Source organism: Loxodonta africana, chromosome 5, assembly GCF_030014295.1.
Source record: "Loxodonta africana isolate mLoxAfr1 chromosome 5, mLoxAfr1.hap2, whole genome shotgun sequence".
NCBI lineage: Eukaryota > Metazoa > Chordata > Mammalia > Proboscidea > Elephantidae > Loxodonta > Loxodonta africana.
In genome coordinates this window covers 145172625-145185345 of record NC_087346.1, presented here as the reverse complement: position 1 = coordinate 145185345, position 12721 = coordinate 145172625, and the positions used below count along the sequence as shown (strand labels likewise).

General features: G+C 42.1%; 1 protein-coding gene across 7 annotated transcripts in view; it reads right to left on the bottom strand.

The window, feature by feature from the left end:
- The window catches only part of LDB2 (LIM domain binding 2), a 486610-nt gene extending 478321 nt beyond the window's left edge, over positions 1-8289 (bottom strand). For 4 of the 7 annotated variants that reach the window (XM_010591372.3, XM_010591374.3, XM_010591373.2 and 1 more), the window contains exon 1: positions 8015-8288. In XM_010591372.3, the coding sequence (XP_010589674.1) occupies positions 8015-8146 (132 nt within the window). In that variant the 5' untranslated portion in view covers positions 8147-8288. Of the gene's footprint in view, positions 1-8014 lie in introns of all 7 variants that reach the window. The other 3 variants (XM_010591377.3, XM_023549741.2, XM_010591378.2) reach the window with 1 other exon arrangement.
- Between the last annotated feature and the right edge of the window lie 4432 nt (positions 8290-12721).

Sequence of the window (12721 nt, the reverse complement as noted above, 5' to 3'; positions counted from 1 at the left end):
CCATAGGTAGAACTGTGCTCCACAGGGCTTTCAATGGCTGATGTTTTGGAAGTAAATCGTCAGGCCTTCCTTCCACAGCATCTCTGGGTGGATTCAGACATCCAGCTTTTTTTGTTAACAGCTGAGCACATTAATAGTCTGCACCACCCAGAGACCCCGAAGAAAGATAGTGAAAACCGAACTCATTGCCATCAAGTCGATTCCGATTCAAGGCCAATTCACAGTGACTCTGGAAGACAGAGTAGAACCGCTCCATCGGGTTTTCAAGGCTGTAAACCTTTACAGAAGAAGATTGCCACACTTTCTGTCTCAGAGGGTCTAGTGGGTTCAAAACACTGAGCAGCCAAGTGCCTAACCACTGCACCACCAGGGCTCCTTAAACAGAAAGAACAGAGGCCTAGAATTTCCACCAGAACAGGGAAGACCTCTCTTCTTCAGAGTTGCCTGCCAAATCTTTAATGCTAAGCCTTATGTTTTAAATTGGTAGACCAAAATGCCAAATTATGCTGGTCAATAGGGATACAAAGGCCCGAGCAGGGTGCAGTTGTCATGGCCTCCGATACAGAAGAGGCAGAGGTAATATTGTCTCACCAGCATGCCTCAGGAAAGAACTCCAAATGGGGGAGTTAGAATGTCCCAACCTGGGAATGCTCATACATAGACTCATGTCCCTGAGCCTCAGTTTCCTTATTTGTTAAAGGAGAACCAGAAATGTGTGCCTCTCAGGCTACTGGGATTTATCAAATGAGCTCCGTTTTACCTCCAATAATTGGTAATCATTTACTACACAGACAACGGCCTTGCAAGTAGCTACAAGTTGGCTGGAAGGGTAGGAGAGAACCATCGTCTCCTACACCACGAGGAACTTTTGCAGAGTCTGAAGATCCCTGAGGAGTGGGTCAAACTAGAATACAGAGAAGACAAGCCTGCTGGGAGCTCTTTACCCTCCATGTCTTTATTTTCTCCAAGATTATTAATTGCTTACTTGCAAAGGAAGCCCATACTATGCCCAATTCAAATTCTAACGTACCGTTCTACTACTTACATTGGTCATTATTGGGAAGGGATTGGCATCTCCAAAAATAGGACTGATTTTATTCTCATCCCACTACTGTTTAAAACAATCATCCAAACACCACCTCTTGCTCTTCCAGCAAAGAAGAGGCCAGCATTGCATGGAAATCTAAATATTTTAAGTAAAAAAATAAAATCAGAATGATTACGCATACCATTCTATAATAATGCCAGTGACTCTTCAGATAAAGTAAGCATACTAAGTTATCTCCGTAAAACCAAAAACAACCAAACCCGTTGCTGTCGAGTCGATTCCAACTCATTGTGGAAGTGTAATTTAGGTTATTTTTCCAATACCAGAGTATGTTTTCTATCACTGGCTCCATCCCTTAGGAGTTCACAAGGCCCTATTTAAAAGTAAGTCAGGTATTTCAGAAAAAAGCATTAGAACCAAGTTAGGTAGATAGGGTCAACTTCCCAGTCATCTCCAAGTCAACCCGTGCTGGGAAAAATAAATGTGTCCACATAAGAGATACATACAGGTGAAACTGGGATCCTGGCAGGTACTTATTTCAAGGAAGGTGTTATGGCAAAGTAGTTAAGAGCACAAACTCCAGGGCTCAACTATTAACTGTGTGACGTTGAAAAATTCACTTAACTCCTCTGTTCCCAGTTTTCTCATCAGAAAATAAATACAGATGCTAGTAGTACCTACCTCACAGGGTGATAATGAGAGCTACATGAACTGACCTACAGAAAACACCTAGCACCGTACCCACCAGGTAGTGAAGACTCCATAAACACTAGCCATTATCATCATTATTGCATTTCAATACACATGTATGCCCATAACACACATGGTGCCTTAGTGGAAGAGTTGGTTTCCATGTCTCCCTTACCTACCAAATTATAAGTTTCCTGAGAACAGAAAATAATCATCACCGTATTTCTAGATTCTAACATAGTGATTGCCTGAAGTATGAAAACTTTCAGAGGAATAACTGAATTTTAAGTATTAAGTGTTGCCTATGTTCAAATGCGTGCAGCCATTATATAAATAATAAAAATTAAAAAAAAAAAAACTAGGTTCAAAATGATAAAAACAAAACAATGTCCCAGTCAGAAAAAGGCCAAAGGTATAAACAGTATCTACACACTTTTTTAAATGTTCTCTTCTCTGACAATTCAAAAGGAGATTGTTTTCCCAGATCAACTATTTTTTTTAAACGTGCCAACCAAACTCAAATTAGTAATTTTATGAATCACGTTCTTGACAACGTATAAAGTTGGATGTTTGGGGTTGTTTTGTTTGTTCGGAAAGGGGGTGCTCTGGGTTCCCCAGGAAAACTGAGTTGATGTGGACAGCTCTAATAAAAGGGGATTTATAGCCCTGTTCTCCATACAATTTAAATTCATTTCTTTCTAAAACCCCAACAAAAAGCAAGAGGCTTACAAAATGCGTACTGTTTAAATCTTGTGTCATAATTTGCACACCAAAGAGGGAGAAATTCAAACTTGCATGGATTTTAGCCTGATAAGAATCTATGTTCAAAGCCAGTTGAGAACCTTCCCCGCCCCCCCCCCCACCTTGGCTTCCTATGAAGAGTTAGTTTGCAGCAATTTTTAATTAAAAACAGTTCCATAGCAAAAAAAAAAAAAAAGAAAAAAAGACTTCAGGAAAATAAAATCAGTACAAAAATCCTGCAATGTGTTCTCTGAGACCGTGTAGAGATCTTGAAAAATAAGTGAGTTTGGAAGTTCTCAGTTTTAAAACTGCACTTTTGGTTTCATTTAACATTTTCAAAATAGCTTTCCTTACCACTACCAGTGCCCTCCCCCCTACTCCTCAGCAGCCCCCTGCGGAAAAACTTGGAGTTTTGTGTTTAACACTGAAAATCATTCATATACCTCAGAGCAATGGCAACATTTGTTCTTTCTAAACTTCCAGGAAACAAACAAAAAAAGTTATCACAGGGCATTTTTTTTTCCCCCACCTTTCCAAAACACCTAATCTCATTTTAACTAGATCCCAACTGAACATCAATGATACCAAGCTAGTCTATGAATAAACATGAGGTTACAACTTGAAACGCCGGGTGACTGAAGTATTTAAAAATGTAGCTGAAAGAAAAGAGGACTCAGAGTCCTCCACCCCTTCCCACCCCCACCCCAGGGAGATTTAGGGTTGAGCTGAGGAGGGTTGAAAAGTCCCCGATGGAAATTTCAAGGTCTTCACACATTTTTAATATTCATGTTAAGTCCTCTAAAACCCAAAACTGTATTAAGGCTAATAAAATCCTCGTGTGCGTGGCTTTCCACTGTAATCACAGTTTTCACTTTTGGAGTGGGATGTGTAACGTTGATAAAAGAAAAAAGAAACCTCAAAACAGAAGAAATGCATAAGGGAATATCGATGGTAATTTATGAAGGGATTGAGAAACATTTTCATCTGAGTGGAGACAGTTGTGGTCATTGGAGTGAGGGAACAAGGTAGAGAAAAGTAAACGACAACAAAGATTTTTCTAACTTTATGTAATAAACTTTCTTCCATTCTATACTAAACTTTTAAATCCCATCTCTTAAAATAACGGTCATTATGACGGTCATGTATTTTCCTGGTATTTTTATCCATAGCACAGACCTCAGGAAATGAAGACAAAATAGTTGTGCTTGTTAGTATTGAAGCTTTTTACGGAACAAATACTGACATCTTCAACACAGATTTCCACATCCTATCTGCCTGCACTCTCTTGTGCAACGTTAAACTCTATAATCGTGCAGTTGTGTTCTTCCAAAATACATTTGGGACAGATAGCAAGACCATTCGAACACGTGAATTTTGGAAGTGATCAGGATCAACTCATGCTACCACTCGCAATGGAAAACATAGCCCCCCTTTCAACAAACTAGGAAGTACAGTGAAACTTCCAACAAGCTGGGAATTACAGTCAACAACAGTGATGACGCAAAGCTCCAAGAGTTTCTCTTAATTTCATTTTAAAGAGGGGAAGGATGCCCACGCGTTTCTTTATGCAGTTCCGCTGAGATTCGAGGTTGTGAAGTAATTGTGTTTTCTAGAACATTGGCAGCAGCATTTCAACCCTACTTTTTGTTGTTGTTGGCTTTTTAATGCATTCCCAGTTCTTTCAAGAAGGCCAAGTCCTATGATCCCTTAGGCACTGGTTTCCATTTGGCACAAAGATTAGATATCTAAATAATATCAGGTGATAAAATAAATGTGAAGATGAACACTTTAAGAGGAGTGGGAAGCAGATGCCAGAAGCCGCTTCAGCTCGACAGGAGGGACTAACACCCCAAAAGGCACCAGAGCTATGTTTCCCTGAGAAGGTGCCAAATTCAGTCACAAGGTTGCCCCGGTGCTCTTCCTCTTTTACCTACTGATTAACTGATGGGTTCCTCAACTCCTGTCTCTTGAGTAGCTACTTTGTCCCAGGAACTGTCCTAAGCACTAGCTTTAAACAAGACTGACCCCGCCTTCAAGTTGTCCCCACTGTTTGCTGCTTATTTCAGTTTCACTTGGTACCTGGTGGCACAGTGGTTAAGAGCTCGGCTGCTAACCAAAAGGTCAGCAGTTTGAATCCACCAGTCGTTCCTTGGAAACCCTACGGGGCAGTTCTACTCTGTCCTATAGGGTCGCCATGAGTCAGAATCGACTCCGCGGCAAGGGGTTTTTTTTGGATTTTGTGAATTTGAACTGAGTATTGTGAGCAAAGAAATCCTATCTCTGCCCTTTCTTCTAGTTCAAAATGCTTTCCGGTAGTAAAGAATACCGAAGCTTTTGCAGAAACTGAATTTTATTTGAAAGGGGCACTGCTGGTAATTTGCTGGCAAGGAGGCAAGATCCATCCCAGCTAGTTAGTGAGCGACACAGATAAGTTAGAAACAGGTTAGCTCCCAATCCAGTGCTCTTTAAACTAAAACTACCCAGCTTCTGAAGGGCTTGGGTTTGATTTAATTGGGATAAATGCATTAATCCCCTTGAGAGAAGGCCCTGAATGTCAAGTACAGAGAAGGAGGGTGTATAGTCTACCATACAGGTAAACTTTGTGGGTTTTTTTTCCACTTTCTTCTCAAGAGAAGGAAGTTTCTAGAAAATTTCTCCAAACTCGATCCAGTATTGATTCATCATAAACGGATTTGCTGCAAGTCCTTTTTACCAAGTTTATATCCACAGAACCAAAAAAGAATGGAGAGTAGAGAGTGTTACAGAGGTGTGTGTGTGTGCACGCGTCCACCCATGTGCATGAGTGTGTGCTTTTAGGGTGCAAGAAATGATACTATGCCTTATGGAAGTGGGTACCAGAAGAGAGACAGAGAGAAGAATGGTTGGGTCATCCTCACCAATGGTTGGATGCACTGGTTAAATTAAAAAAGTAATTGTTACTCAACAATTTGATTTTGTATGTGAATAAACTAGTAACTGTTGCTGGATTCCATTGTATTTTATTCCAACCAACCCCTCTATGGGGCTTAGAACAGCATTATCAAAAATAGTAATTGTTGGTAAAGGCAGAGTGTAACTTTTCCATGAAAAGTTACTTTTTCCGAGTGTTGTCCAATTATACATCATGTTCAGTGTTTAACACTGAATGCTAATATTTCAGTATCGTAGGAGCAATGATTTCATTCTCTCCTTTTTTTATAAGAAATAAAAACAAATATATGGCATTGGGTTTATAACATCATTTACTGCTTGGCAAAAAAAAAAAAAAAAAGAGGAAGGTGTCAGGACAATCACTGAGGTAATGATAAAAAGTAATCTGATTAAGGGGCGAAATGTTGGGATTTTTAGGCTCAGGGTTGGCTCTAGAACACACCAGGACATTGTTCGTGGTGGCTTATTGTCACAGAGAGGCTTAAAAAAAATCTCTAAGATACAGTCATAGCAAGCTTCCTTCTTCCAGTTCTTGAGTTATGAAACGGTGTTTTCTATTCAGAGAAAAACCTTTCAACATAATACCCCATAACCCAAAAGTTAAGCGTTCCTAACTTTAGCCTTCACAAAAGACAACATGTCATGGTGAAAACACATATTATGAAAGGGAAGCTTTTCAAAGATCCTTTCTCAAATGTGAAACAAATGTAGAGATCTTATTCTACTATGTGGATTTTTATGAGTGGCAGGGCAGGGAAGTCTCCCAGATAAGTCTCCAGTGTCAGAACTGGCCAAATAGTAAGAGAGGAGCACAAGGAACAGACACCAGAGAAATCTTCCTGAGTTCATAACTACAAGAGGATAGAAGAACCTCTTTCCAGAACTCCTCAAAAACTTTCTAAAATGTCAGGTGGACACAGGTTATTTTTTAATTCTGTTGCTGGTCAAGAATTGAGGCAGAATGGCCTCTAAACTTTTTTTTTTTAAACCAGTCATATTTTAAACAGCGTTTTTTAAACTGTATTGCAATTGATGTATGTCTGAACTAGAAGACATTTTTCACCCTCCTAATTCTGAAAACAGGCTGCTTCAACCAATAGCTTCTTCAGGGATTTAAGATTCCAACATACGGTGGCAAAGATCTGAATGAAACAAGCATACACGCCCACGCACACACACACACACACACACACACACACACAAATATCATTTAATGCCAACAGCTCACCACCCTAAGCAAAACAGTTAACACTTTCATAGAAGCTGCTGGCTTCTAGGGAGAGCGGTAGTATCAATTACTGTTAACATCCCTGATGTATTAACATGTAAAGAAAATAACAGTGATAAAAACAGCTCAGTTATAAAAAAAAAAAAAGTCCTTCTCTAGAAGTCAGCCAATCAGAAAGCAGGTCACATCTTGTTAGCTGGATTAAATCCATTAAACATCATGAATTCTCCATGGCTTGGCTGACAATTTCGGCATGTGTGTTTTATTTGATAAAACAACCTTAACTGAGTCCTTTTTTTCAGTCAGGAGTCAATGATCAATCTGAAATTCCACCTCAGCTATTCCCTAAAAACTCTTTGTCATAAATGCTCTGGGCATTTGCGGTCTGCTGAAAAGACTAAATTCCCAGCGAGTTCCACTTCCTAAAGTGACTTGAGTACACCCACAACAAACTCCTCGTAATTTAGTAAGAACACTTCAACACAAAGCCCCAACTTACAGGCACCTGGAAACCCAGCAGCAAGACCCACCAGCTAAGTTAGCAGTACAACAAAGTCAACCGGCATTAAATATTTAAATTGCAGGAGGCAACTCTGAAGTTTTGCATTTAGAAACTTCTGAAAGTCCAGTTCGCCTCCTGCTCCCAGAGTTGCTCTCAGAGGGGGCTGAGTTCCCTCTGGGGTAGAAGGTCACAAGTGTGCAAAACCTGGAGCGCACGCCACCCAAGCGCTGATCTAGCTCCGGGAGGCAGGTAGGACTCCCTAAGAGGCACTCCCCCAACTAGAGGAGAAAGTCATGACCCCCTCCCTGGTCCAATACAACTGATTTCTGAATTTAACAGTGAAATACACAAACATGGGTCCCTCCAGGGCTAGTTCTGAAAGTATACAAGGTTCCTCTCCTCTCCCTTCACCTCGACTTTGATGACTTTGAAAAGCAACCGCAGGTCACTGCTGACTTCCTCCGGGATTTGCTAAAAATATATATACATATATATTTTCCACAGGCAAATGATCACAAAATCCCTTGCAATTGTATCTGAACAAACACTAACCAGCGGGACTCAGAGCCTGCAAACCCGAGTCCTGGGAGAGCAGTGTTTCTGGAGACCCGGCTAGAGAAGCAAGTGCTGGGTTGTCTATTTAAAGATTCCGGCAGAAACTGTCCCCTGCTCCAAGAGTTGCTGTGCCTGGAAGCCTGAGCGTTCAAGCTAGTGGCTCCATCCTAGAGCTCCTTCCCACGTATGTGGTAGTATCCAGTGGGACACTTCCCTCCAAATTCATCCTGAAACCCTAGGAAAACCCCATGCACAGCTGGAAAAAAAAAAAAAAAAAAACACTTACACACAAACACACGCCCAGGGCTGAAGTACTTACCTCTGTGCGAGACTGCAGCCTCTTGTTCATCTCATAGATTCGGTACTCTGGCTGCACCATGTAGGGTGTATGTCTCCTATAAAATGGGCCGAAAGGAGAAGAATAGAAGGGGTCATGTGGAGTGCTGGACATCTTGCCTGCTTGTCGAGAATCAAGCTCAAGAGAGTAGCAGGAACGTCCATGCAGAGCACATGGGCTGTGTTCTTCGCAGTACAAAGTAGACACACGCTCACACACACACACACACACACAGAGCAGGCAGGCAGGCAGGCACGCAGCCTGAGCACACTGGCTGGGAACTGCTGTGGGGGCCCTCTATAGCCAGGGAGAGAGAGAGAGAGAGGGAGGGAGAGCGGGAGAGGAGGGAGGGAGGAGGGAGAGAGAGCACGGGAGAGGAGGGAGGGAGCGCAGAGGCTCCTGAGAGGGAGGGAGGTCGGGAGGGAGGAAGGGAGGGGAGGAAGGAGGGAGAGAGGCACTGGATAGCTGTAGGCACCACTGCTTGTTTTAAAAGAAGCGGTTTGTGGAGAGGTCATTTCCTGTCCACACTGGAGCCTAGTTCACAAATATAATTCTGCTCACCGTCAGCCAGAGGTCTCAGGTTTGGATTTCATTTTTTTCTTCCCCCTCCAGCCAGGACCCTACACAACCTGATTGCTAAGCTTGTTAGCATTGAGGTGGTTTAACCGCTGCCTGAGCCTCTCACCCGGACAGCTACACGGTTGTCATGTATCAGAAATGTGATCACTACAAAACACAGAAGCACATCTGAGCCCGTGACTCACTCCCAGGCAAAGCTCCCCCTCTCTCTGCACTAATCCCCCTCTGGAGTTTTGGATTTACTTGCTGTAGTTCCAGGAGCTTATTATATTCTTTCCACTTGGACCCCTTCTCACCACGTCCCCAGCCCTGCCCCATCACCAGGTCCCCTCCTCCTCGCTCTTCTCTCAGACTTCACTCAAGTCCTCTGAGTCAGATGCTAGCCACTGGACTGCAATGGGTATTTAGAGGCAGTTTAAGGGGGCCTGGAAACCCTGGTGGCGTAGTGGTTAAGTGCTATGGATGCAACTCTATGGGGCAGTTCTACTTCGTCCTGTATGGTTGCTATGAGTCAGAATCGACTTGACAGCAGTGGGTTTGGTTTGGGTTGGATTTAGGTTACCTATATTCAGGTAACAGCAATCTTTTGAAAAGTGAAATGCCTAAAATAAATGCAAAGGGTAGTGTCTTTTTTTACTAGGAGGAAAGAATTCCAAAAGCAGACCTCCCAATAAGATAGGAAAAGCAAAGAAAGAGAAAACTTCCACAAATACGGCCATGGAAAATTCAGTTGAGTAGGAAATTGCAGATAATTGAATGGATCATCCCCAGATAACATGTCCAAGTTGGCTGGAAGCAAGGTCTTTATTTTTGAAGACTGGTAAAGTATATAAATCTTTTCCCCACTGTGGTATATGAGAACTGGAAATAAACCTAAACAGCCCATGGAACAGCAAGGAATCTCTACAGAGAATTAGATCTCTGTAACAATCGGGAGTCCCTGGGTGGAGCAAACTGTTAAGTGCTCAGCTACTTACCAAAAGATTGGTGGTTCAAATCCACCCACAGGTGCCGCAGAAGGGAGTCCTGGCAATCTACTTCTGAAAGATTGTAGCCATCGAAAATCCTGTGGAATACAGTTCTACCCTGCAACACATGGGTCACCATGAGCCGGAATTGACTTGCCGCTCAGCAACTAGCGCTGGTAAATATGACAATCAGATTCTGTTGGAACCAATGGTACCCGGGTACATGCCCCTTGAGCAAAACCCAACCCACCGAAAGTTTCAATGTATTGAGCTAACACCTAGCTAGGGCAATGGTACAAAGGAATGAAAGCAGATCACTGAAAAGCACAATGAATGTAAGATCTGAAAGTAAATGCATACAAATGAGACATTTCTTCTTTTTAATAAGTGGATTAATTAACTTTGTGCCCCAAACATGACTTGGGGTATCTCCAAGTCACTCACCAATACTAATTCTGCGATTTACACTCTTAAGAACACTCAGGTGCAGGAATGCCTCCAAATTGCTGGCTGGGTCCGTTCCTTTCTACAATTACATGAAATGCTTGCAGAGTCTAGCCCAAACTAGCGCAGCCCAGCACACAATGTCGCTTGCCAGCATGAGATTAGAGGAGGTATTGTGCTAAGGTTGCTTGGAAATTTTGCAAGAAGACCCCAAGGCAGGCCAGCATGCTTGGTTTCAGGTTTCATAATAAATCCAAAAGCTGGACCAAATTTGCTGTAAGGTTTGTCAAAACATGCAACCTTCTAAAGACAGGATTTCAAACAAATTTGGCCTGATTTATGTTTTGGTATGGTGGCCACTGCAAAACGTAATGGTCCGTCATGTTTAAATTCCAAAACTAAAGACAGTTCAAGAGTTTGTGTTGATCTGGCTATTTCAACACAAGAGTCAAAATAACACCTAGCAAGTGTGAGCAGCCCGATATTGATCAAAAAATGGAAAAGTGCAAAAAATCTAGTTAGGCCATCACTTTGTGAATAAGGTTAAGTTTTGCTCTCATTATTTTTTGCAGGCTGTTCCTAGTTATAATTGGAAATATTTCTTTCTGGTACTACTTAAAGACTCCAGATTCAGAAATACCTGGAACTTGGTCCACATCGTTTGTCATTCCCACAACTTCAACGGTCTCCAGATTGGTCTCCCTGCTCTCAGCCCCACACTTTTCTTGTACGTTGTCAGAATGTGGGCTGTAGAAAAGTGAAACTCATCATGCCTCCTGCTTTTCCCTCCTGCCCATAGGAAACTGTCTAAGCTTCTTAGTGTGGCCCAAGGGCTCATTAAGACTAGCCTCCTCCCAGCCTCTCCAGCCCAGGGGCCCCTCCCTTATGAACTGTTTTGATTACTAATCCATTTACTCAACAGATACTCAGCTCACAGTGGACAGGAGCACAGGCTATATAGCCCCAGCCAGACGATGCTGCAGCCGTGGCTCTACCACTTATTCACGGTGCAAACTTTAGCAAGTGCCTCAACCTCTGTTCCTCAGTCATCTCATTTATAAAATGAGGATAATAGTAGTCACTAGTACATAAGATTGTTGCAAAGGATCAACTGAGATAATACATTTGAATATATAACACACCGAATATATATATATATATGTTCAAAATATGTTAGTTATTAGTAGTCCCTGGAGGCACAAACAGTTAAGCACCCAGCTGCTAACTAACCTGGGTTAGCAGTTCAAATGCACTTAGAAGCTCCTCTGAAAAAGGAGTCTACTCCTGAAAGATCACAGCTACTGAAAACCCTGGAGGGCAGTTCTACTCTGAAACACATGAGGCCTCCATGAGTTGGAACTGACACAAAGGCAATTTGTTTGGTTTTTTTAAATATATGCTTAGAATTCCTGGGTGATGCAAATGGTTAGCTTAGCTGCTAACCAAAAGATTGGAGGTTAGGGTCCATTCAGATGTGCCTCAGAAGAAAGGCCTGGCCATCTACTTCAGGCGAAAAAAAATCAACCCTTGAATACCCTACAGAGCACAATTCTACTCTGATACCCATGAGGTCACCATGGGTTGGGGTCAACTCAAAGGCAACTGGCTGGATGGTTGATTGGTAATATATACTTAGACACTAGAGGATCAAACACTACAGCCTTCAGTATGAATTACATCTCAACATAAAGAAAACAGAAATCCTCACAACTGGACCGATAAGCAACGTCATGATAAATGGAGAAAATACTGAAGTTGTCAAGGATTTCATTTTACTTGGATTCACAATCAACCCCCATGGAAGCAGCAGTCAAGAAATTTGCATTGGGCAAATCTGCTGCAAAAGACCTCTTTAAAGTGTTAAAAAACAAAGACAACACTTTGAGGACTAAGGTGTGCCTGACCCAAGCCATGGTATTTTCAATCGTCTCATATGCACACAAAAGCTTGACAATGAATATGAATAAGGAAGACAGAAGAAGAATTGATGCCTTTGAATTATGGTGTTGGTGAAGACTATTGAATATACGATGGACTGCCGGAAGAATGAACAAATCTGTCTTGGAAGAAGTACAGTCAGAATGCTCATTAGGAGTAAGAATGGTGAGACTCTGTCACATACTTTGGACATGACATCAGGAGGGACCAGCCCCTGGAGAAGGACATCATGCTTGGTAAAGTTGTCAGCAAAAAAGAGGAAGACCCTCAGTCAGATGGATTGCTACAGTGGCTGCAACCAGGGGCTCAAGCGTAACAATGATTGTGAGGATGGCTCAGGACCGGACAATGTTTCATTCTGTTGTACATAGCATTGCTATGGTTCACAACCAACTCGAAGGCACCTAACAACAATAACTACACTAGAGGACATTGGGAAGGCAAAATGGACACAGTATAGAGGCTCCCTGCCCTACTGCCCCTTGCAATCTTGTGGGAGAAGTGGGGAGATAACACAGAATAACAAGTAAACATTTAGAAATATAATTTCAAATTGAAGCATGTACTATGAAGGAAAAAAATCAAAGGAAGGGATAGAAAATAATTTCCCCTTCTGAGTGAGCGGTATGCCTTCTATATTTGTTTACTAAAGCGCTTATATAGAAAATTCACAATTGTTGTCATTTTTAAGCACTCACTATATACCAGACACTGTGCTGAATGTCTTACCCACATGTTGTTGTCAGGTGCTGTCAAGTCG